General features: G+C 49.9%; 2 protein-coding genes and 1 long non-coding RNA gene across 10 annotated transcripts in view; 1 reads left to right on the forward strand and 2 right to left on the reverse strand.

Annotated features, from left to right (window-relative positions):
• ARHGEF1 (Rho guanine nucleotide exchange factor 1) overlaps positions 1–8,214 on the forward strand; it is a 49,557-nt gene extending 41,343 nt beyond the window's left edge. For all 8 annotated transcript variants that reach the window (XM_040412963.1, XM_040412964.1, XM_040412968.1 and 5 more), the window contains 3 exons: positions 169–293; positions 488–567; positions 6,726–8,214. In XM_040412963.1, coding sequence (XP_040268897.1) covers positions 169–293; positions 488–562 — 200 coding nt within the window. In that variant the 3' untranslated portion in view covers positions 563–567; positions 6,726–8,214. The remainder of the gene's footprint in view (positions 1–168; positions 294–487; positions 568–6,725) is intronic.
• LOC120982709 lies at positions 7,092–9,015 on the reverse strand. The gene is made up of 2 exons (XR_005774965.1): positions 8,472–9,015; positions 7,092–8,406 (listed from the first exon to the last, which is right to left on the reverse strand). It is a non-coding gene; the product is annotated as an uncharacterized LOC120982709 (long non-coding RNA).
• A 3,761-nt stretch (positions 9,016–12,776) lies between these two features.
• ERFL (ETS repressor factor like) lies at positions 12,777–24,753 on the reverse strand. Its single transcript, XM_040412971.1, has 5 exons — positions 24,621–24,753; positions 19,215–19,449; positions 14,853–15,030; positions 14,092–14,206; positions 12,777–13,563 (listed from the first exon to the last, which is right to left on the reverse strand). The coding sequence occupies exons 1-5, from the start codon at positions 24,682–24,684 to the stop codon at positions 13,016–13,018; spliced, it is 1,140 nt and encodes a 379-aa protein (XP_040268905.1). The 5' UTR covers positions 24,685–24,753; the 3' UTR covers positions 12,777–13,015.
• Between the last annotated feature and the right edge of the window lie 1,429 nt (positions 24,754–26,182).

Genomic DNA, 26,182 nt, shown 5'->3' on the forward strand with positions numbered 1-26,182 from the left:
GCGACGCGGCCGAGGTGTCGCCCGTCTACATTGCAGTCCCTTCGCCCTCAGTTCACATCTGGCTTCTGGGGTCAAAGTGCTTTGTAACCGGTTTAACCCTTTGTGTTGAACTGTATTAGTCATGTGTGTGGCCCCAGTCTGATTCTGTCTACTGCCGGCTTCTTACAGGGTGTGATTTCGGGCCACGAGACATTGGAGAGTCTCTGTGTGCCCCCATCGTCTTGTCCCAGGAGCAGTCAGAGGAGGTTCGGAGGCGCATCCTTCTACTGGAGCAGAGAGTGCAGCAGCTGAAGGTAAGTGGCCGCTTCTACAGATCCGATATTCCGCCTCCTGACAGATCCCTTCAACACTCTGTTTTATCGTATGTAATGACTATAGGTTTTACCTGGCATACAGGTTCTGTCCCCGGTGGTGTGACCGCGCTGCGCTGGCCCTTTAACTAGGCCTGGTGCCTGAGCTCCTCACCTCTTTTCCCTTTGCTCCTTAGGTTATAGAGGAGGATTATATCCACCTGCAGAGGACCGTTGCCAAATTTACTGTATCCCAAGGAAGCTTCACATGAGACAGGTAAACGCCCCATTAAGGAGTTCTGGTTGTTTGGGGGGGTCCTCCGCTCAGGACCCCCATTTATAAGTAAGAGCAGAGAGCAGACACGAGGGGCGCCTCTCCCGCCATTCATTTCACAGACAAGTCATTGATATGAATGGACGCTGTGTAATGCCTCACATCGTCTGTGGGGGCGCTGCAGGGACATTGAGCGCTGGCCACCAGTTTTCCTACCAGATTTAATCGGATCGCTGGGGGTCCCACTAGCTGATTATTGAAGACCCTGCAAATGAATGATTCATGGAAGACCCCTCGAAGAACATTTAAATTGCTGCAAACGCAATTCCTAAATGAAATCTCCTCCTATAGTATCAGGTGTTGGGGCAGGGGATGCAGGGTCAGACTGCACAGGGGCCCGGAAGGGAGTGCAGACTACACAGGGGCCCAGGATGGAGTGTGAGTGCAGAGTCATACTACTCAGGGGCCCAGGATGGAGTGTGAGTGCAGGGTCATACTACACAGGGGCCTATAAGGGAGTGCAGACTACACAGGGGCCCAGAAGGGAGTGTGAGTGCATGGTCATACTACACAGGGGCCCAGGATGGAGTGTGAGTGCAGGGTCATACTACACAGGGGCACAGGGAGTGTGAGTGCAGGGTAATACTACACAGGGGCCCAGGATGGAGTGTGAGTGCAGGGTCATACTACACAGGGGCACAGGGAGTGTGAGTGCAGGGTAATACTACACAGGGGCCCAGGATGGAGTGTGAGTGCAGGGTCATACTACACAGGGGCCACTTTTTAGACAGGTTTGTGTTGCAGACACGTGTGGTGAACACTAACCAGCAATGGCCAAACCTCTCAGTCCCATGTAGGGAGCATTCACACGACCGTGTTTTTCTTCCGTGTCCGTTCCGCAATTTTGACGGACAATGCACAGACCCATTCATTTCTATGGGTCCGTGAAAATTGCGGTATGCCTTTTATTCTCATCCGTGTGCTGTCCGTTCCGTGTCCGTTCCGTGTGTCGTTCCTTTTTTTTTTTAGAACATGTCCTATACTTGGCCGCAAATCACAGTCCGTGGCCCCATAGAAAGTCATTGGGTCCGTGAAAAACGGATAGCACACGGAAATGCATCCGTGTGTCATCCGTTTTTAACGGACCCCTGGACTGAAAACATTCTAGGAAACCCCATTTCAGTCCCATTTCAGTTTTTTGCAGACCGTGAAAAACGGATGACACACGGAAGCACCACGTCCGTATTATACGGACTTGCGGAAAGGAAAAGGAAAGATAACTGAAGACATAAGGAACACACGGATCCGTGATTTACGGACCGCAAAACCAACACGGTCGTGTGAATGCTCCCGTACACAGAAACCGGTGCGGGCGCATATTCTAGAAGAAAATGACGGAACCGCACAACGTGGCCCAAGAGGGACAACTAGTGGTGAGAACATGGAAAGCCGGGCAACAGTAAAGAAGATCACCCGAGGTGCAAGCAAGAGGTCTCCAAACATATCAAAAAGTATCATCAGCATTGTATGGGTGCATGCTGGGTAAAAATACCTGCCCTCCACCTCCTCCTGACCTGCACCTCCCCTGCCCTCCACCCCCTCCTGACCTGTACCCCCTCCTGGGCTCCATGCCCTCCTGGTCTCCACCCTTCTTGGCCTCTAACCCCTCTTGGCGTCCACCCGCTCCTGAGCTGCACCACCTCCTGGCCTCCACCCGCTCCTGAGCTGCACCACCTCCTGGCCTCCACCCGCTCCTGAGCTGCACCACCTCCTGGCCTCCACCCGCTCCTGAGCTGCACCACCTCCTGGCCTCCACCCGCTCCTGAGCTGCACCACCTCCTGGCCTCCACCAGCTCCTGAGCTGCACCACCTCCTGGCCTCCACCCGCTCCTGAGCTGCACCACCTCCTGGCCTCCACCCGCTCCTGAGCTGCACCCCCTCCTGGCCTCCACCCCTCTTGACTCCTGGATGAAGCTCTTGAGTCTTGACAAAACTCGTCCTTTGTTTTTGCACCTCGGGTGATCCTCTTCACTGGTGGCCGTCCTTCCATTTTCTCACCACTAGATGCCCCTCTTGTGCCGCATTGTGTGGTTCTGTTGTTTTATTCTTGATTATGCGCCTGCACGTGTTCTTTTATGGTATTTGACACTCTTTGTATGTAGTCTGTAACCATGGAGACACTTAGCCCTGCATGGGAGCTGCATACATAACACTGTATTCGAGTTTTAATCTGAAATATAAGAAGTAATTTTATTCCTAATTCGATGTTGGTGTCCTCAAGGTTTTCCCGCCCCTTTCTAGATGTTGTTAGGACACATGTCATAGAAGGGGCCTGCGTTATATGAGCTCTGACTCCAGCAACCGCTGCAGGGAAAAAGGGTTCTGAGCTGAAAGGGGTTTTGTGTTGAGACAATCCCTTTAAGATGCATTTGTGCAATATATGGGGTTGGCTCTCTGCGCCGCTCCCCGGACCCAGAAGGGAGTGTGAGTACAGGGTCATACTACACAGGGGCCCAGAAGGGAGTGCAGACTACACCAGGGCTATGAAGGGAGTGTGAGTACAAGGTCATACTACACAGGGGCCCAGGATGGAGTGTGAGTGCAGGGTCATACTACACAGGGCCCAGAAGGGAGTGTGAGTGCAGGGTCATACTACACAGGGGCCCAGGATGGAGTGTGAGTGCAGGGTCATACTACACAGGGCCCAGAAGGGAGTGTGAGTGCAGGGTCATACTACACAGGGGCCCAGGAGGGAGTGTGAGTGCAGGGTCATACTACACAGGGGCCCAGGATGGAGTGTGAGTACAAGGTCATACTACACAGGGGCCCAGAAGGGAGTGTGAGTGCAGGGTCATACTACACAGGGGCCCAGAAGGGAGTGTGAGTACAAGGTCATACTACACAGGGGCCCAGGATGGAGTGTGAGTACAAGGTCATACTACACAGGGGCCAAGGATGGAGTGTGAGTGCAGGGTCATACTACACAGGGGCCCAGAAGGGAGTGTGAGTGCAGGGTCATACTACACAGGGGCCCAGGATGGAGTGTGAGTACAAGGTCATACTACACAGGGGCCCAGAAGGGAGTGTGAGTGCAGGGTCATACTACACAGGGGCCCAGGATGGAGTGTGAGTGCAGGGTCATACTACACAGGGGCCCAGGATGGAGTGTGAGTACAAGGTCATACTACACAGGGGCCCAGGATGGAGTGTGAGTGCAGGGTCATACTACACAGGGGCCCAGAAGGGAGTGTGAGTACAAGGTCATACTACACAGGGGCACAGAAGGGAGTGTGAGTGCAGGGTCATACTACACAGGGGCCCAGGATGGAGTGTGAGTGCAGGGTCATACTACACAGGGGCCCAGAAGGGAGTGTGAGTACAAGGTCATACTACACAGGGGCCCAGGATGGAGTGTGAGTACAAGGTCATACTACACAGGGGCCCAGGATGGAGTGTGAGTGCAGGGTCATACTACACAGGGGCCAAGGATGGAGTGTGAGTGCAGGGTCATACTACACAGGGGCCCAGAAGGGAGTGTGAGTACAAGGTCATACTACACAGGGGCCCAGGATGGAGTGTGAGTACAAGGTCATACTACACAGGGGCCCAGGATGGAGTGTGAGTGCAGGGTCATACTACACAGGGGCCCAGGATGGAGTGTGAGTGCAGGGTCATACTACACAGGGGCCCAGAAGGGAGTGTGAGTGCAGGGTCATACTACACAGGGGCCCAGGATGGAGTGTGAGTGCAGGGTCATACTACACAGGGGCCCAGAAGGGAGTGTGAGTACAAGGTCATACTACACAGGGGCCCAGAAGGGAGTGTGAGTGCAGGGTCATACTACACAGGGGCCCAGGAGGGAGTGTGAGTGCAGGGTCATACTACACAGGGGCCCAGAAGGGAGTGTGAGTGCAGGGTCATACTACACAGGGGCCCAGAAGGGAGTGTGAGTGCAGGGTCATACTACACAGGGGCCCAGAAGGGAGTGTGAGTGCAGGGTCATACTACACAGCGGCCTATAAGGTAGTGCAGACTACACCGGGGCCAGGAGGGAGTGTGAGTGCAGGGTCATACTACACAGGGGCCCAGAAGGGAGTGTGAGTGCAGGGTCATACTGCACAGGGGCCCAGAAGGGAGTGCAGACTACACCAGGGCTATGAAGGGAGTGTGAGTACAAGGTCATACTACACAGGGGCCCAGGATGGAGTGTGAGTGCAGGGTCATACTACACAGGGGCCCAGAAGGGAGTGTGAGTGCAGGGTCATACTACACAGGGGCCCAGGATGGAGTGTGAGTGCAGGGTCATACTACACAGGGGCCCAGGATGGAGTGTGAGTGCAGGGTCATACTACACAGGGGCCCAGGAGGGAGTGTGAGTGCAGGGTCATACTACACAGGGGCCCAGGAGGGAGTGTGAGTGCAGGGTCATACTACACAGGGGCCCAGAAGGGAGTGTGAGTGCAGGGTCATACTGCACAGGGGCCCAGAAGGGAGTGCAGACTACACCAGGGCTATGAAGGGAGTGTGAGTACAAGGTCATACTACACAGGGGCCCAGGATGGAGTGTGAGTGCAGGGTCATACTACACAGGGGCCCAGGATGGAGTGTGAGTGCAGGGTCATACTACACAGGGGCCACTTTTTAGACAGGTTTGTGTTGCAGACACGTGTGGTGAACACTAACCAGCAAAGGCCAAACCTCTCAGTCTTAGGTACACAGAAACCGGTGCGGGCGCATATTCTAGAAGAAAATGACGGAACCGCACAACGTGGCCCTAGAGGGACAACTAGTGGTGAGAAAATGGAAAGCCGGGCAACAGTAAAGAAGATCACCCGAGGTGCAAGCAAGAGGTCTCCAAACATATCAAAAAGTATCATCAGCATTGTATGGGTGCATGCTGGGTAAAAATACCTGCCCTCCACCTCCTCCTGACCTGCACCTCCCCTGCCCTCCACCTCCTCCTGACCTGCACCTCCCCTGCCCTCCACCTCCTCCTGACTTGCCCCTCCCTTAGCCTCCATCTCCTCCTGGACTCCACCCACTCCTTACCTCCACCATCTCCTGACCTGCACCTCCCCTGGCCTCCACCCCCTCCTGACCTGTACCCCCTCCTGGGCTCCATGCCCTCCTGGTCTCCACCCTTCTTGGCCTCCAACCCCTCTTGGCGTCCACCCGCTCCTGAGCTGCACCACCTCCTGGCCTCCACCCACTCCTGAGCTGCACCACCTCCTGGCCTCCACCCGCTCCTGAGCTGCACCACCTCCTGGCCTCCACCCGCTCCTGAGCTGCACCCCCTCCTGGCCTCCACCCCTCTTGACTCCTGGATGAAGCTCTTGAGTCTTGACAAAACTCGTCCTTTGTTTTTGCACCTCGGGTGATCCTCTTCACTGGTGGCCGTCCTTCCATTTTCTCACCACTAGATGCCCCTCTTGTGCCGCATTGTGTGGTTCTGTTGTTTTATTCTTGATTATGCGCCCGCACGTGTTCTTTTATGGTATTTGACACTCTTTGTATGTAGTCTGTAACCATGGAGACACTTAGCCCTGCATGGGAGCTGCATACATAACACTGTATTCGAGTTTTAATCTGAAATATAAGAAGTAATTTTATTCCTAATTCGATGTTGGTGTCCTCAAGGTTTTCCCGCCCCTTTCTAGATGTTGTTAGGACACATGTCATAGAAGGGGCCTGCGTTATATGAGCTCTGACTCCAGCAACCGCTGCAGGGAAAAAGGGTTCTGAGCTGAAAGTGGTTTTGTGTTGAGACAATCCCTTTAAGATGCATTTGTGCAATATATGGGGTTGGCTCTCTGCGCCGCTCCCCGGGGGTTGGCTCTCTGCGCCGCTCCCCGGGGGTTGGCTCTCTGCGGCGCTCCCCGGGGGTTGGCTCTCTGCGCCGCTCCCCGGGGGTTGGCTCTCTGCGGCGCTCCCCGGGGGTTGGCTCTCTGCGGCGCTCCCCGGGGGTTGGCTCTCTGCGCCGCTCCCCGGGGGTTGGCTCTCTGCGCCGCTCCCCGGGGGTTGGCTCTCTGCGCCGCTCCCCGGGGGTTGGCTCTCTGCGCCGCTCCCCGGGGGTTGGCTCTCTGCGCCGCTCCCCGGGGGTTGGCTCTCTGCGCCGCTCCCCGGGGGTCGGTTCTCACGTATTTTGTTATTTTTTTCCTCAGGTCCTGTTTTCCATGGTTAACTGAGCTGCATGCCCTGCCAAGAATGACGGTGACACAACCTCTGAGGTGCCAGGAACAGGACGATTGCCAGGGTGGGAGTTATGGAACTAAATGGACTGCCAGTCATAGGATGTGGGTGGGTGGGAGCCCTGCTGTAATTGAGGGGACCTGGTTTTATCCCTCTTGGACGACACAAGTGCCTTATAGCTTTTATACTTTTCAGTTTTTTCAGGGATGGGGGGGGGGGGGGTGAAGTGCGTATTCAGTCTGCTTTTTTTAATATATATTTCAGATAGAAATTCTTATCATAGCTGTACAGTAACGTCATCCCGTCTGCTTACTAGAGAGACTGGATTTTTTTTGCTCTTTTTTTTTTCCACATTAATAAAGTTTATATAAAATAATAATAAAAAGCACAAAAAAAGTGAACCCTTCAGCTCCATATGGAGGTTGGGGTTCCCCTGTAACGTGGATGCCTGGATAGGAATGGAGAACAAAGTGTGGAGGGGTTTAGGGTTCAAGGGCGACGATATATGACACTGTGGTACTATTGAGATACGGGCAGGTTAGATACAGTTAGATACAGCGGTGGGCTCCGACATGTGGGTCTCCAGCTGGGAGTTGTAGTTCTGCAATAGCTGAAGAGCCACAGGGTGGAGATGGGTCATTGATGGGCAGGATCAGGAGGTCTCACTGGATAATCGCCTCCATTAGACCCGGTCTACGCAGCATTCCCATGGCTTGCGGTTGTTCAGAAGTCTCTGTAGTCGTAGTCGGCGTACTGCTGTGTTTCGGCCCTTTGTGCTTCCTGTACAGATTTTTCTCCGCTGTACGGGTCAGAGGAATAAGGGTCTATGAACTGGGGAAAGGATGAAGTATTTAAAGGCGTTATTTAGACTGAAAAAGGATCTGTATTTTATTGCGGGAACAGCGCCTCTCGTGTCCATGGGCTGTATTGGGTATTGCGGCCTTTAAGTGAATGGGAGTACCAGACATAGCCTATAGGACAAGGGAGGCGCCCTTTCTGGAATACAATGCAGATCCCTTTTTTTTGTCATGATGCTGATGGCGTTAAAGGTGTGAAATGTACGTGTTCTAAACAGACGGTCTACATACGTGTTCTTTTGATGGTTGTAGTATTAAAATATAGAAAAGTTCCCATTGTAATCCAGGCACCCAGTTACTGATGACTTGCAACTTCTGCTATAGACATATCACTGCTCACCATGGAGGAGGTGACTTAAGGAAGTTCTCCAGCTAAATCTAATTCATAGAAATCTGATTACTAAGGCCCATCGATATGGAGACTGTCGTGGTGTGACTGCTGCCAGGCTCCTCCGCCTATACTGATTACTAAGGCCCATCGATATGGAGACTGTCGTGGTGTGACTGCTGCCAGGCGGCTCCTCCTATACTGATTACTAAGGCCCATCGATATGGAGACCATCGTGGTGTGACTGCTGCCAGGCGGCTCCTCCTATACTGATTACTAAGGCCCATCGATATGGAGACCATCGTGGTGTGACTGCTGCCAGGCGGCTCCTCCTATACTGATTACTAAGGCCCATCGATATGGAGACCGTCATGGTGTGACTGCTGTCAGATGGCTCCTCCTATACTGATTACTAAGGCCCATCGATATGGAGACCATCGTGGTGTGACTGCTGCCAGATGGCTCCTCCTATACTGATTACTAAGGCCCATCGATATGGAGACTGTCGTGGTGTGACTGCTGCCAGGCTCCACCTATACTGATTACTAAGGCCCATCGATATGGAGACCATCGTGGTGTGACTGCTGCCAGGCTCATCCGCCTATACTGATTACTAAGGCCCATCGATATGGAGACCATCGTGGTGTGACTGCTGCCAGATGGCTCCTCCTATACCGATTACTAAGGCCCATCGATATGGAGACTGTCGTGGTGTGACTGCTGCCAGGCGGCTCCTCCTATACTGATTACTAAGGCCCATCGATATGGAGACTGTCGTGGTGTGACTGCTGCCAGGCGGCTCCTCCTATACTGATTACTAAGGCCCATCGATATGGAGACCGTCATGGTGTGACTGCTGTCAGATGGCTCCTCCTATACTGATTACTAAGGCCCATCGATATGGAGACCATCGTGGTGTGACTGCTGCCAGGCTCATCCGCCTATACTGATTACTAAGACCCATCGATATGGAGACCATCGTGGTGTGACTGCTGCCAGGCGGCTCCTCCTATACTGATTACTAAGGCCCATCGATATGGAGACCATCGTGGTGTGACTTCTGCCAGATGGCTCCTCCTATACTGATTACTAAGACACCACGATGGTCTCCATATCGATGGGCCTTAGTAATCAGTATAGGAGGAGCTATCTGGCAGCAGTCACACCATGACGGTCTCCATATTGATGGGCCTTAGTAATCGGTATAGGAGGAGCCATCTGGCAGCAGTCACACCACGATGGTCTTCATATCGGTGGGCCTTAGTAATCAGTATAGGAGGAGCCATCTGACAGCAGTCACACCATGACGGTCTCCATATCGATGGGCCTTAGTAATCGGTATAGGAGGAGCCATCTGGCAGCAGTCGCCCATCGATATGGAGACCATCGTGGTGTCTTAGTAATCAGTAAAGGCGGAGGAGTCTGGCAGCAGTCGCACCGGAGTCTGGCAGCAGTCGCACCACGATGGTCTCCATATCGATGGGCCTTAGTAATCGGTATAGGAGGAGCCATCTGGCAGCAGTCACACCACGATGGTCTCCATATCGGTGGGCCTTCGTAATCAGTATAGGAGGAGCCATCTGGCAGCAGTCACACCACGATGGTCTCCATATTGATGAGCGACTGCTGCCCGATGGCTCCTCCTATACTGATTACTAAGGCCCATCGATATGGAGACCATCGTGGTGTGACTGCTGCCAGATGGCTCCTGCTCTGCTGTCACCACTGGCACAGTCCAGCTTTGAGCTGAACATCGGAGTCATTTAGACCAGGCTGGTTGCTATGGATAAATAGCCTAGCAACCACAGTTCGTGTAATTGTATTGTCAGGCACATCCCTAGCATCTCAGGTGGATTCAGAAGATGGAAGGAGGCCTGCACGTGTTCACACCAGACCTTTCTACTTCATGGTGACCTTTGAGATGTTCACATAAGGGTCTGTCACACCACCGCAATGTTTCTGTATGGGGGGAGGTCACGTGCTACGAGCACAAGAACATACTGGAAATCGATGCAGGGGAGATGGGGCATTAAGCCTCAGCGACATTAGGAACCATATATTTAGGCCTTGAACCTTCTGGCCGCCCTCCAGCTGTGCCGGGTTATACCCGGAGTCCCCCACCATAGCTGGCGAGCTGCGGAATGTCGACCTCTGCTCTAGAGGAACTGCACACAGGTGTTACGGGCGAGTGTTATATATATATATATATATATATATATGTTCTGGGGTTCAGCCCGCTGTGGCCGATCTTCCGTTTGGGTATTTAAGCCTCATTCCTCGATATATTTATATATTTGTGAAGCTTTGGGGATTTTGGGTTTATATTTTGGTAGGTTTGTGAATTTCGAGAGGGACAGTCTTTTTTCCCTACCCATAAAATGCTTGCTCCATCTCTATGCCAAAGAAAATGTTTTTGCAAAAAGTTGTAATTTACAAAAATGTCACCAAAAAAATAAAGTGTATTTTTTTTGTGTCAGTTTGGCGTGCGGCGATTGTTCCATTCAGCAGCTGACGGACAACGGGTTTGTTTCTGATTTTCTTTATTGCTTCTCTTTGGGATTTCTCCGGCTCATTCATTTTACTCACAGATACAAAAAAAAAAAAAAAAGTCAGCGATTTTTGAGAATTATTATAATTTTTTTTTACGTCCCTCGTCTCCCCCTCCATAATGTTACCACATACATCAGGACAGAACACTGGATGGGGGTGGGAATACACACATCATAAACTGGACATGGTACACATGTGAGACTGGGGATACTGGTGGTGGTGGTGGTGCACCCGACAGAAAATAACCTACGTTCTGGTCCATGAGATTGGGGCCAAAAGTGCCCTGTAGGGACCCCAACCTCTCCAGCACTAGTTGTATAGAGGTTCCCCATAGCAACCAATCAGATTCCAGCTGTCATCTTCAAAATGACCTCTTCAAAATGAGAGCTGGGATCTGATTGGTTGCTTTGGGCAACTGCATTCCCCTCGCCGTTCTCCCCAGGACTCCACTGAAATCAGTAGTGTTCGGAGTGTGGGCCCCGTTCTCCGGCGCCCCTGCAGATTTTTTTGGAGGGATATCTAGATGATCTAACAGGGAATTTCATTTTCTGGATTCCCCCTTTAGTAAATGGCAGAAACGTATTGAAAAACCAGCGGCTCATAGCAACCGTTGCAGTGTGACTTAATAATGGTGTGGTTGCCCCTAGCAACCAATCGCTTTACTGCCGCCCATATTCTAAACTGGATGCAAAATGTGGGGAATTCATTGGTTGCTATGGGTCGAGTAGCTGTCTGTTGCATAGCAACCAGTCATACATGAACCTGTTGCTATGGATCCCGATACCTTACATATTCACGACACGTGTTACACAACAAAACCATTTCTTAGACTTGTCTGCAGCTCGTTGGTGACCGCCAATAAGTGGCGTAGCAACATATGTCGCCACGTGCCCTCGCCAAAAAGCTGGACACGTTGCCCATAGCAACCAATCCGATGTCTTATATTGTAACCTAAACTGTGGAATCTGATTGGCTGGTGAGAGGCAGAGCTTCTTCTCAGTGTCAACAAAACGTCCAACTGTTGCCCTTGGAAACAGCAGCTTAGCTCCACCCACTAAGAGCTACCACAATGCACTGCTCTCCGGTAACCAGAAGAATTGGGATTGCAGCTCTGGAAGTGACTGGAGACTGAAGATATCATGTCATTCAATATACATGCAAGAAAAAAGTCTAAGTATTTGTATCGTTGCTAAAGGCATATTAAAGGGGGTCTCCGGAAGCCATCGCTGAGACGTGACCAAGGATGGTTCCTGTCTGGCAGGGACCTCTACCACCGCTCAGAGGGCGTTTTAAAAGGGGAGTTATTTTTTTTTATTAAAACTCTAACGCACTGCTGCCTGCCCGGACATTTCACCGACCCCTCCCCCCCGAACTGGACTGATACAAATATTCTGCACTTCCATTTTGTTTTTTTTTATTTATTTCCATTTTCCAGATCTCTGCTTGCCGTCTCTGAATAGAATCCACGAATATCACAACAGAGTCCTGTGGGAACTAGAGGGGCGCATTTATGGGGTTTCATATTCCAGTCTAAAAAGACGAAAGCTAATCTGAGAGAATTGGGACAAATGGATTTAAAGGCGCCCATCCCGTAATAACTCTGCTGCGTCCCCAGGAACTAATTGATACCCTTAATGCCGCCACACCGACTTCAGGAAAACTGCTCCCTTCCCGTCCATGATCTCCTCACTATTGCTTATACGCGGTCGTCCGGGGATGACCCCAGGCGCCCCGAGGCTCCTGTGTTTCCATCCCTCGCCCGTCGGCATCATTCTGCCAAATATTATATTGCAAGCTGTTCTCATAATTTGATGATATTCCGGAGATCCCCTTTAACAGAGATTTAATTTCAGCCGTCAGTTACAAGCATGGCCACTGGGTGGCGCTGCTCTCCTGTGTACAATCTGGTGCCTTGAACTTGTGTAACCCGCTTCGGGGTGAGATTTATTTTCAGGTCATTGCTGAGAAGAGGAAACGTGTTATCAGAGCCCGGGGTTCACCTGCGCCCCAGATCTGCAGAACCCAAAGAACTTCATAGAAAAATAGACACTTGGACCCTTCTCCTAAACCCCCTTTTTTTTTTCAACAGGGGGAAGCTGTTCTGCAGCACCCTGGCACGAAAGAAGGACCCCTTCATCCCGGAGACGTCCCAGCCACACTTGACCTTGTGATGACCTTCCGTGGTAGTGTGACGATCTGCATCGGTGACCTTGGGCCAGGATATGGATGCATGTGCACACCCGCCGTTTTCTAGGTCGATGGTGGGATGGAAAGGATCTGTGAGGTCAGAGGACAGTGGCCTCCAACCGGTGTTACAAAACTACAACTCCCAGCATGCCCTGACAGCCAAATGAATTAACTAAGGTCTTGCTACCACTGTATAACGCTTACATTTTCTGCTGTTTCGGGATGAAGGGCTTGGCACGGCACGCGGTTTACCCCCATATATCCGTATAGTTATATATATTTATATATATATATATATAGTGTACATTTAGATATAGTTTCTGTATAATAACCGGCGGGTCTAGCTGAGCGGAGCCGCCGGCTTTTCTTGGGAAATCTTGGTGGTTGCTCCTTTGGGTCGCTCATCCTCTGTTTTGCCCCTTCTAACCGAGGTTCCCGGGCACGGCGGGCTGTACCCGCACCCCTCCGCCTCTGAACTGCAGTCGCTCACGTCTGTAATTTCCAGGTCCGAGTCAGATTCTGGTTCTGGTTTCCCTTCGGGCTGCTCGGCTCTGTCTCTCCTCACCGCCCCGGTGCCGCCCAGTTCTCCGCTTCCTCTCAGGGGCAGCAGCGGGTGAGAATTCAGGCTGGCACACAGCCTATGTGGTATACTGGGTATGAGGTTGCTAGACCTGTCCATGGAGTCCCCCGGAAGCAGGGAGACGGGAGGAGGGAGCTGGGAGAGGGAGCTGGGGTAAAACTGGGGCGGATACAGGGAGGGGGGCAACTTGGAGCCAGTTAAAGGGAAAGTGCCAGAAAGGTATGGGTTAAAGCCCCAGGTGTAGTCAGGAAATGGGGTGTTTCGGTTGTAGGGGGGCAACATGGCTGGAGGCTTGTTGTACGCAGAACCTGTAAGAAAGTAGAGAAAGAAGTCATATAGACGGTAACCAATAATTCTCCGTACAGATCCCAGTGACCCCTAAAGATCCTTAAAGGGGTGTGCCATGACAAACACATACCCCCTGTGTCTGATCGGGAGGGGGGGGGGGGATTCAAGAACGAAGGCTTCTGGAGTGAAGCAGAGTCCAACTGCTCACTGATCTCCCTGAATGGAGCAGTGTGCTTTCTATTCACATGACCGGCAGGGGCCCCAGCAATTGGCCCCGGCAGATCAGACCTGCCATTCACCTTGCAGGATAAAAACCAGTCATTTCATGGCACGTTCGGGTCATTACGGATGCAGAAATACTAATTCTGTACTTTTTTTTACACCATGATCCAGGTTTTTATGGGAAACCGTTTTTTGTGGGTTTTTTCTTTTAATATTTTAAGCATGTTTTTACAGCTCTTAGTCTCGCTAGAGGGCGACCGACGCTCTCTTCATCACTCATATAATAATTTGGCAATGGCATCTGCGTGAGCGCCACCGTCACTTACCTGAGGTCAGGAAAGGAAAAGCGGCTTCGAGACGAAGCTTCTCCGTCTCTGGAGTGGAAAGAGGACGATCTAGTAATGGAGGCCGACCAGTGGGAGAGAAGAGAGACTGCAGAGCCTGGAAAGGAAGAGACAATCATCAGTATCAAATAATAATGAGTGTTTAGGAGGTCAGAGGTAAGGACTGAACAGAGTGAAAACACAGCTCCTGCTACTAGAGAATCTCAAGGATGTAGAGAGAAAAGGGCTCAAAAGTTTTTAATAAAGACCAATTGAAAAAATGTTTTTTCATTCCAAATGAGTACAATGCAATATTAAAGATAAAATATCTGCAGCCTGCACAGAATTGAGCACCAGATCTGACTGTACGGACTGCAGCAAACTATAAGGAGACTTTCACTGGTTTCATTGTATCAGTTTACAGTTTGTTGTTACTTTTATATTTATTAAGTATCAATCTTCACTTTGCTACATCTGAATAGTGGTGGGGGAAGGGCTCCAGCTAATTCAGTATCATCCAAGGACATCTATGAACCTACCTGACACTTGTCTCCTATACAAGGGTGTCATTTTTGGAAGATGAGGTCCCCAAAGGCCTCACCACTGATATGTACCCTTGATTGGCTGTGTCAACAAGGTGTACCTCCAGTAAGCTCCCTTTAACCCCCATCCTCCAGAAAGTACTACCTAATAGTGACTTGCCTGGACCCCCCACCTTTCAGATGAGTTGTAATATGATATCACACCTATAGGTCTGGTCCTACCTCTGGAGTGAAGGGGTCATGTGAATGTGCCCCAGGGAAGGGGTTCTGTCCAAGGAGCAGCGAGGAGTTGGCCATTTCCAGCAGAGGGTAGTTGACCAGCACGACTTTACTGAAGTTGAACTTGTAGGTGAAGCGTTTGCCCTTCGTCTTGTGTAGAATCCTCTTATTATAATAATATCTGGAAGAGAAACAGATGGCATCATCATCCTCGCCTCTACCAATGATGGAAAAGACCCCGGACCCTCACTCTATACCCATGGATGTTATTCTTTGCTTCTGTGGACCCTTTCTTCAAGGCAAACCCATGAATCATGTCAGGAGACCCAACCAGAATGGTAGGCCTTACCACTTACTGTGTTTCTATTGGTCTACACAGAAGGACCTCTGTGATGTTAGACCTTAACCCTGACTGCGGTTCTCCTGGTCTACACAGAAGGACCCTCATGATGTTAGACCTTACCCCTGACTGAAGTTCTCCTGGTCTACGCGGAAGGTACACTATGATGGTAGACCTTACCACTGACTGCGGTTCTCCTGGTCTACACAGAAGGACCCTCATGATGTTAGACCTTACCCCTGACTGAAGTTCTCCTGGTCTACGCGAAAGGTACACTATGATGGTAGACCTTACCACTGACTGCGTTTCTCCTGGTCTACATAGAAGGACCTCTGTGATGTTAGACCTTAACCCTGACTGCAGTTCTCCTGGTCTACACAGAAGGACCCCCATGATGGTAGACCTTACCCGTGATTGAAGTTCTCCTGGTCTACGCGGAAGGTACACTATGATGACCTTAGCACTGACTGTGTTTCTCCTGGTCTACATAGAAGGACCCCTGTGATGGTAGACCTTAACCCTGACTGCGGTTCTCCTGGTGTACACAGAAGGACCCCTGTGATGGTAGACCTTACCCCTGACTGTGGTTCTCATGGTCTACACAGAAGGACCCCAGTGATGGTAGACCTTAACCCTGACTGCGGTTCTCCTGGTGTACACAGAAGGACCCCTGTGATGGTAGACCTTAACCCTGACTGCGGTTCTCCTGGTCTACACAGAAGGACCCCTGTGATGGCAGACCTTACCCCTGACTGTGGTTCTCCTGGTCTACACAGAAGGACCCCTGTGATGGCAGACCTTACCCCTGACTGTGGTTCTCCTGGTCTACGCGGAAGGTACACTCCATGCCCTTACCCCCTTGTTTGGTAATAAATGAGTTCTACACTATGCAACAGCAAAGAGTATGAACCCAACCAGAGCTGGGACCCCTTAAAAAAAAAAGAAATTAGGGAACAAAAGATTCACGTCGGCGTCCAGGTTCTAATTAGTCCTATAATTAAAAAAAGAATTAACGGGGTCCTCCACTTGTCAGAACTGATCATAAAGTGTCCTCCTGCTGGGACCCTCAGTGAATTGCTGTGATCTGTGGGGCAGTTTCCCTGCAGCGCCACCACAGGGGAGATAAAGTATTACAGGGTGCCCATTGACATTAGTAAATAATGTCTGTGTAATACAGGACAGGGCAGGTCCTCCAGAGCAAGAGACCCTCTGTGTAACCGCCCGCAACATTAACTCAGATAATAATTAGCATATTCTATAAAACAGATGAACTCATTTGAATATTGTTGTATTACATGGAGCTGCTGACAACTCTGCTCAACCCCCCTGTGGGGGACTTCACTCCTGTAATAGGCATCTCACATATATACAGTCGGGTCCATAAATATTGGGACATGGACACAATTCTAACATTTTTGGCTCTATACACCACCACAATGGATGTGAGATGAAACAAACAAGATGTGCTTTACCTGCAGACTGTCAGCTGTAATTTGAGGTATTTACATCCAGATCAGGTGAACGGTGCAGGAATTACAGCAGTTTCCATCTGTGCCTCCCACTTGTTAAGGGACCAGAAGTAATGGGACAGAACAATAATCATAAATCAAACTTTCACTTTTTAATACTTGGTTGCAAATCCTTTGCAGTCAATTACAGCCTGAAGTCTGGAACGCATAGACATCACCAGACGCTGGGTTTCATCGCTGGTGATGCTCTGCCAGGCCTCTACTGCAACTGTCTTCAGCTCCTGCTTGTTCTTGGGGCATTTTCCCTTCAATTTTGTCTTCAGCAAGTGAAATGCTCAATCGGATTCAGCTCCGGTGATTGACTCGGCCATTGCAGAACATTCCACTTCTTTCCCTTAAAAAACTCTTTGGTTGCTTTTGCAGTATGCTTTGGGTCATTGTCCATCTGCACTGTGAAGCGCCGTCCAATGAGTTCTGAAGCATTTGGCTGAATAGGAGCAGATAATATTGCCCGAAACACTTCAGAATTCATCCTGCTGCTTTTGTCAGCAGTCACATCATCAATAAATACAAGAGAAGCAGTTCCATTGGCAGCCATACATGCCCACGCCATGACACTACCACCACCATGCTTCACTGATGAGGTGGTATGCTTAGGATCATGAGCAGCTCCTTTCCTTCTCCATACTCTTCTCTTCCCATCACTCTGGTACAAGTTGATCTTGGTCTCATCTGTCCATAGGATGTTGTTCCAGAACTGTGAAGGCTTTTTTAGATGTCGTTTGGCAAACTCTAATCTGGCCTTCCTGTTTTTGAGGCTCACCAATGGTTTACATCTTGTGGTGAACCCTCTGTATTCACTCTGGTGAAGTCTTCTCCTGATTGTTGACTTTGACACACATACACCTACCTCCTGGAGAGTGTTCTTGATCTGGCCAACTGTTGTGAAGGGTGTTTTCTTCACCAGGGAAAGAATTCTTCGCTCATCCACCACAGCTGTTTTCCGTGGTCTTCCGGGTCTTTTGGTGTTGCTGAGCTCATCGGTGCGTTCCTTCTTTATAAGAATGTTCCAAACAGTTGTTTTGGCCGCGCCTAATGTTTTTGCTATCTCTCTGATGGGTTTGTTGTGTTTTTTCAGCCTAATGATGGCTTCACTGATAGTGACAGCTCTTTGGATCTCATCTTGAGAGTTGACAGCAACAGATTCCAAATGCAGATAGCGACTGGAAATGACCTCTGGACCTTTTTGTAATTGGGATAATGAGGGAATAACACACACCTGGCCATGGAACAGCGGAGAAGCCAATTGTCCCATTACTTTTGGTCCCTAACAAGTGGGAGGCACATATGCAAACTGCTGTAATTCCTGCACCGGTCACCTGATTTGGATGTAAATCCCCTCAGATTACAGCTGACAGTCTGCAGGTAAAGCACATCTTGTCTGTTTCATCTCACATCCATTGTGGTGGTGTATAGAGCCAAACATGTTAGAATTGTGTCCGTGTCCCAATATTTCTGGACCTGACTGTATATATCCAGCAGATTTCTATATATTAGAGTGTATTCTATCTATTGTGTGATGTATGGATTATATAAAAGGGGCGCGCCCCCCCTCCTCTCCAGAGACTCCGCTGGACCCCCTGTGGGGGACTTCACTCCTGTAATAGGCGTCTCACATATATACATGTACATATCAGGCAGATTTCATTACAATAGAGCGTATTCCGTTGTCTATTGTGTGATATATGGATTATATAGAAGCCGCGCGCCCCCCCCCTCCTCTCCAGAGACTCCGCTGCATTCGCAGGGCAAACATATCACCCACGTGTTAGGCCGGGGAAGAGTTTTGAAATTAAATGTCAAAAGTGATTTTTCGGCAAAGGGATGAGGATCCTCCTCCTCGCTTCACCCGCAGGCCCCACAGGGACCGTCTGGGCCTGAACCATATCACAGCGAGCAATGCGGCTCCTCTGCACACGGCTGACGTTCTACAGCTACAGTGTTGATGTAGCAGAGCTCAATGAGTAATGTGCATGTATCGAGCTATTGTTAGAAGAGTGTTCATGGGAAGGATTTTTGGTTCCTCTCCCAGTGTAAGAAGTGATATGGAGGCAGAGGAGACGACAGTGTGTGGAGACTTGTTTGGATCTCCTCCCCATGTGGCTGTGGGAAATATACCTGTAGTAAAATGTGCCAAATGACAAACTCAGCTCTGCTGCTTCCTCTATAGAGGCGCCATATTTACAGCTTGATGGAGCAGAAGTTTCTTGGATGACCTCCAGCTTGTGCCCACACACCAGAGATGGACTGCCCCATAATATTAAAGGGGTTCTCTGCCATTTACTAACAATCCTGGACCCTCTGAGATCAGCTGCAATCCATTGGGGGATCTGGCAGCAAGTGGTCACTTTCCCAGTGGCGCCACCACAGGAGAAATTGGGCATTACACCGCTCTCATTTGGATGTGTTGGGTCCTCCAGGTCAGGAAAGGCTTTGGTTACTAGGGATTAACCCCTGTAACACTGTATCTGTGCGCTCAGTTTGGGGGGCTCTTACCTGAGGGCTCGGCTCAGCTTGTCGTAGTTCATGTGAGGTTTGCACTTGCGTATCCCCCATAACCGCGCCACCTCGTCCGGGTCCTTGATGACAAACTCCCCGTAGTCTCCTTGCCAGGCGATGACGTCGTGATATTCCTCTTTCTGAAGAAGCTCCAGAATAAAGTGCCAGAGCTGGATCTGTCTGGAGCCCGGGCTGGACTCCGGCTTGTAGGCCCAGTCCGGAAAGGCGAACCCTGGAAGGAGAGCACAATGGCGGCTCAGAAACCAACCGGCAGCGGTATAAGGAGATAACAGCAGTGTATGCATAGTGATCGTGGCGGCAGGGGGCGCTCTTCCAGTCATCCCACTGAGGAGCGCTACAGACTGGCAGATAACAGGGAACAGCGGCTCGCAGTCAGTGACGCAACTCATGAGCCCGCTGAGGCTGAAGATCAGTCTAAGGCTCCGTTCACACAGTCCTTCGGCTCTGCATCTGTCTTACAGGCTCGAACGAGAGACAAACCGCAGACGCGCACAGTCCTGACCCTCGACCGCTGCATCTATTGAATCAACGGTGCGAGAGGACGCTCCGCCGTCCGGATGAGAGGAGTCTGCGGATAGAGAGAACTGGCGCCAAGGTGTGAACGGAGCCTGAACAGAAATAACAGTCAGCGCCATATAAAGGGCTGCAGCGAAAAACGGACAGAAAAAACACGAGAGAAAGAAAGGAATAAAATCACAGAAAATCAGCAAAAATCACAAAAATGTATTACAATAATAGAGAAAATAATAAAATGTAATAATAATAAAAATATAACAATAATAACAATAAAATATAATAATAATAATTAGCTGAAGGTCACTGAGGAAATATTGTGACTGATTCTCATCTTCAGGAAACGATCAGAATTGTTATTTCCTGTAAAATTTCTGAGGGAAAATTAATGATTTTATTCTTACAAACATTTATGATATAATAATTTTATTTTTATTTTGAAAGTTTCCTGCACCTGAAAAAGACCCGTCGTAATAATTTACCTCCAAACTCTTATTCTTATTAATAATCATAATTATTAGGAAATAATAATTATTATACCTGATATAACCATTATTTAATATTATTACTACTATCATTATTACTATTATTACTTTTATTATTTTTATTATTCTATTATTATTATTACTAATATTTACTTTTGCACACAGTAACTATTATTAGATAAATTCAGCAGGTTTTTTTTTTCTGTGTGTTATTGTTTGCTTTACGCTTCGGCCCCTGGGCTGCATTTTCACCCTCCCACTGTCTCCCGGTCTCCTCCCCCCTCCCTGTGTCTCCCGGTCCCCTCTCCCCTCCCGGTGTCTCCTGTCCCCTCTCCCCTCCCACTGTCTCCCTGTCTCCTCCCCCCTCCCTGTGTCTCCCGGTCCCTTCTCCCCTCCCGGTGTCTCCTGTCCCCTCTCCCCTCCCGGTGTCTCCCGGTCCCCTCTCCCCTCCCGGTCCCCTCCCCCCTCCCGGTGTCTCCCGATCTCCTCTCCCCTCCTGGTATCTCCCGGTCCCCTCCCCCCTCCTGGTGTCTCCCGGTCCCCTCTCCCCTCCCGATGTCTCCCGGTCCCCTCCCCCCTCCCAGTGTCTCCCGGTCCCCTCCCCCCCTCCCGGTGTCTCCCGGTCCCCTCCCGGTGTCTCCCGGTCCCCTCCCCCCTCCCGGTGTCTCCCGGTGTCTCCCGGTCTCCTCCCCCCTCCCGCTGTCTCCCGGTCTCCTCCCCCCTCCCGGTGTCTCCCGGTCCCCTCTCCCCTCCCGATGTCTCCCGGTCCCCTCCCCCCTCCCAGTGTCTCCCGGTCCCCTCCCCCCTCCCGGTGTCTCCCGGTCTCCTCCCCCCTCCCGGTGTCTTCCGGTCCCCTCTCCCCTCCCGGTGTCTCCCGGTCCCCTCCCCCCTCCCGGTGTCTCCCGGTCCCCTCCCCCCTCCCGGTGTCTCCCTGTCCCCTCCCCCTTCCCGGTGTCTCCCGGTCTCCTCCCCCCTCCCGGTGTCTCCCGGTCCCCTCTCCCCTCCCGGTGTCTCCTCCCCCCTCCCGGTGTCTCCCGGTCCCCTCCCCCTTCCCGGTGTCTCCCGGTCTCCTCCCCCCTCCCGGTGTCTCCCGGTCCCCTCTCCCCTCCCGGTGTCTCCCGGTCCCCTCCCCCCTCCCGGTGTCTCCCGGTCCCCTCCCCCCTCCCGGTGTCTCCCGGTCCCCTCTCCCCTCCCGGTGTCTCCCGGTCTCCTCCCCCCTCCCGGTCCCCTCCCCCCTCCCGTTGTCTCCCGGTCCCCTCCCCCCTCCCGTTGTCTCCCGGTCTCCTCCCCCCTCCCGGTGTCTCCCGGTCCCCTCTCCCCTCCCGGTGTCTCCCGGTCCCCTCTCCCCTCCCGGTGTCTCCTCCCCCCTCCCGGTGTCTCCCGGTCCCCTCCCCCTTCCCGGTGTCTCCCGGTCCCCTCCCCCCTCCCGGTGTCTCCCGGTCCCCTCCCCCCTCCCAGTGTCTCCCGGTCCCCTCTCCCCTCCCGGTGTCTCCCGGTCCACTCCCCCCTCCCGGTGTCTCCACCAGTCCCGGGTTGTTCTCGGTTCTGTTCTTCTCTATTTCTCGCTTCTTTTTTTCGCCGCATCCAATTCTCCCTCAATTAACTACAACCCGCACCCGGCACCGTCACTCCCATCATCCCGGAATATTTTGTTGCAGGTGGTATTATTGTCAACAAACAAAACGAAACTCTGAGAAAAGTGAGAGATTAAAGCTCCCTGTGTATTATAGACCGACAACCGAGAAAATCCACAGAAAAACCCCGACAACCGAGAAAATCCACAGAAAAACCCAGACAACCAAAAATAGAATAATCGTCATTATAATCAGCATCACGTGATAATGATTGATAGATAGATGGATAGATAATAGATAGATAGATTGAGGGCACAATGGGTGAGGGACATTATATGTATTTCCACCACAGGGTTACATTATACTACAGGAGGCACTAAGGGGGTTGAGTGGGGGGGGGGGGGACAATATATATATATATATAAACTACTACAGGGGGGCACTATGGCGGGTGAGAGGGGAGGGAACATTATATACTACGGGGGGGCATTAACTCCCTTACCAGTAGTATACTGGGGTTGAACAGTCTGTTGTCCGGAGCGCTGTTTCTTCCATCTCTCAGCGCTGCTGTTCTTTTACGGATGAAATAGCGGGAATATATATGTCATGGAGCGGTGCGGGCCGCAGTACATTTCTCTATTTATCTGCTATTGTACCGCTGAGCACCCTGGAGACCTGTGAGTGCCAGAGTACATCTACTGCTATTGGGGGCATTATTAACCCAGCGAGTACTACTGTGGGGGCATTATTCCTACACTAATTAGTCCTACACTTCGCCTTGGAGGGATTTTAGTCCATTCTTTCTTACATAACCGCTTCAGCTCTGCTATGTTGGTGTTTCCTCCATGACCTGCTCACTTCAGGTCCTTTCATATCATTTCCATTGGATTAAGATCAGGACTGTGACTCGGACATTCCAGAACTTTCCCTTGGTTGGTGTCTTCCTGCATGACCCGCGTTCTCCTGAGATTCCGCTCACGGACAGATGTCCTGACATAGAATTTGCTGGTATAATTCAGAATTGTCTCATCAATGATGACAAGCTGTCCGGGCCCAGATGTAGCAGAACAGGCCTAAACCATGATCCTACCAGCACCGTGTGTCACAGATGGGAGGAGGTCTTCATATTGAATGCAGGGTTCCCCTTTCTCCAAACAGAACACTTTTCATTTACACCAGAAAGTTCTATTTTGCTCTCATCCATCCACAGAACATTGTCCTAATAGTCTTCTGGCTTCTCCAGGTGATCTTTATAAACTGCAGATGAGCAGCAATGTTTTTTTTAGAGAGCAGCAGCTTTCTCCTTGCAATCCCACCATGCACACCATTGTTGTTCAATGTCCTCCTGATGGTGAACTCATGAACATTAACACCAACTAATGAAAGAAAGGTCTGTAGTTGCTTAGAGGTTACCTTGGGTTCCTCTGTGACCTCACAGACTATTACATGTCTTGGTGTGATGTTTGATGGTCAATAACTCCTGGGGAGGGTAATAATGGTCTCGAATTTTCTCCATTTGTAAACAAGTCTGGCTGTGGAGTGGTGGAGTCCAGACTCTTTAGAGGTGGTTATATGACCTTTTCCAGCCTGATGAGCATCAACAGCTCTTCTTCTGAGGTTCTCAGAAATCTCTTTTCTTTGTTCCGTGAGACACTTTCACAAATACTGTTGTGAAGATCAGACTTTGATAGATCCCTGTTCTTAAACGTTAACCTGCACCACAGCGTAGCCTGCTCCATGTGCGGTGGGACGGCTGCCACAACAACTGAGATCGGCAATGACACCGATCCCGGTCATTTAACCCCTCAGATGCCACAGTCAATTGGGATCATGGCATCTGTGGGGGTTAGACAGAGGGATGGGACTCCCTGTGTCCTCCAATCAGAGCCCCGGCTGTCAGAATCCTATAGACCACAATAGTATTCTAATGTGGTCTATGAGACAAGTGATCAGAAAATCGCATTTTCAAGTCCCCTAAGGGGATTAAAGATTATTGTGTAAGAAATAAAAAATGTAAAAAAAATTCAAATCACCTCCTTTCCCAATTTTACCTATTAAAAAAATAAACAAAAAAATAAAAATAACAAGTATTGCCGCATCTGAAAATATCCAAACTATTAAAATAAATAAAATATTTTAAACATAAAAATATTTTTCCTGCTCAATAAACACCGTACTGGGGGAAAAAAATCCATTATTTGCCATTTTTTGGTCACCTTGTCCCCCCAAAAAAATGTAATACAAAGTGATTAAAACGCTGTATGTACCACAAACTTGCAAAAAAAACTGCCCTCATACAGTTCTGTATGACAGTGATATAAAAAGTTATGGCTGCCAAAATATGTGATGCAGAAAAAAAAAAATGTTTTTTCAAAGGTTTTTTTTTTTTTTTTTTTAAAGCGGTAAGACATAATAAAAACTATACAAGTTTGGAATCGCCGTAATCATACCGACCTGGAGAATTTTTTTCTCCCCATTTTCGATATGAGCTATGGCAAAATAAAAAGTGCCACTTAAAAATACAACCTGTCCTGTAAAAAATAAGCCTTTATGCGGCTACGTGAACAAAAATTAAAAAAATGATGGCTATTAAAAGGCGGGTAACAAAAAAGAAACACTTTTACCGCAGACATGTGATAACGGAGCGTTTTCCTCCAGGTCTAATATTTTTCTCTCATTTCTTTGATTTGGTTCTTTATCTTCTTTTAGGACTTGTGGGAAAATCTGCTGGAGTTTTAGGTCAGAAATGCAGAACATACAATGGATGGATGGATAGATACTGAGCAGTGCAGACACAAACGTCTTGTTACCTGGAGTCCAGAGAGCCGGCATAGAAGGAGTCAGTAGAATATCAGACACGCAGCTGCAATCCATGCTTGAGTCTGTAGACGGGGCAAGGGGAAAAGGAGAATGGAGGAGAAAGTGAGGAAAACACAAGAGAAGATGGATGAAGAGCTGGACCAGGTTGGAGGATGATGCAGGAAACAGTCAGAAGATCAAAAAAGAAGAAGAAGAGGAAGAAGAGACATAAGAGAGAAAACATATATTGCACGAGGAAGAGAAGATGAAAGTTGTCGGGCAGGAGATCCAGAGACCAGCAGGAGATAAAGGAGAAGATCCAGCAAACAGGTGAGGAGCAAGGAATGAGAACATCATAAGCAGATGGACCAGGGATGATGGGATAAGAACAGGTGGAGAAGATGTAGTGATAATGATGAGGAGGAACAAGGGGAGAACATCCAAGAAAGTGAAAGATAATAAGCAGGTGAAGAAGAGGAGATGACATAGGAAGGAATGGGGGAGGAAGTTCAGTTAATAGGTAAAGATGAGGTGACAAAGACAGCAGGCCACCCGGTGAGGTAATACGGAAGTGGAGGAGATACCAAGACGTGCAGAGTTATTGAAACCAGGAAAAATGAGTTAAAGAATGTGGACAGTGAAGAAGATTTATGAAGAAGACAAGAAGAATTAGAGGGTCAAGAAAAGGAATAAAAAGACCAAGACAAGGAAAGAAAAGTCCAAGAAAATGAATGAAAAGACCAAGAAAAGGAACAAAAAGTCCAAGAAAAGGAACAAAAAGACCAAGACAAGGAATGAAAAGGGTTCAGGGAAAGGGAAAAGAAAGTAGAAAGAAGAGGAAGAGATCAGCAAAGCTCCCACCTCCTTGCAGAATATAGAAAGTGCTTATACATTGAGTGTTTAACCTCAGGTTCTCCAGCTGATGAGAAAAACTCCCAACATGTTCTAACTCCCTGCTGCTATCAAGGCATAATGGGAGTTGTAGTTTTGTAACAGCTGTTGAGCCACAGGTTGGAGACAAGGTTATAGGATCCAGAAAACAACTACCCCCGGGCCCCATAAGAGTCAAGACAAAAAGAAACCACAGGGTCCTCATAAATCCTCACAGCGCAGTGCTGCTGACAACCCCTGCTCTATATGTGAGACTGACAACCCCTGCTCTATATGTGAGACTGACAACCCCTGCTCTATATGTGAGACTGACAACCCCTGCTCTATATGTGAGACTGACAACCCCTGCTCTATATGTGAGACTGACAACCCCTGCTCTATATGTGAGACTGACAACCCCTGCTCTATATGTGAGACTGACAACTCCTGCCCTATATGTGAGACTGACAACTCCTGCTCTATATGTGAGGGTCCTCCGCACTGCGCAGTACTGCTGACAACTCCTGCTCTATATGTGAGGGTCCTCCACACTGCGCAGTACTGCTGACAACTCCGGCTCCATGTGCAAACAACTTGATAATATAATGGGGAAGCGAAGTATCCTGCTCCTTCAAAGCCAGGAGCACAATCCCCCCCCTCCTGCGCTTGATCTTTTCACCAAGTCTTCTGCACTGCTCCCCCC

This window comes from Bufo bufo (genome assembly GCF_905171765.1).
Source record: "Bufo bufo chromosome 1 unlocalized genomic scaffold, aBufBuf1.1 SUPER_1_unloc_2, whole genome shotgun sequence".
In the NCBI taxonomy this organism is placed as follows: Eukaryota; Metazoa; Chordata; class Amphibia; order Anura; family Bufonidae; genus Bufo; species Bufo bufo.

What these genes read in the sequence shown, in the direction of transcription:
- ERFL (XM_040412971.1), bottom strand. Translation starts at nt 24,684, where the DNA reads ATGGATTGCAGCTGCGTGTCTGATATTCTACTGACTCCTTCTATGCCG. An exon ending in GCCGGCTCTCTGGACTCCAG is followed by an intron (nt 19,450 to 24,620) that starts GTAACAAGACGT and finishes CTCTCCTTCCAG; the next exon opens with GGTTCGCCTTTCCGGACTGG. An exon ending in TTTTCCTTTCCTGACCTCAG is followed by an intron (nt 13,564 to 14,091) that starts GTAAGTGACGGT and finishes ACTTTCTTACAG; the next exon opens with GTTCTGCGTACAACAAGCCT.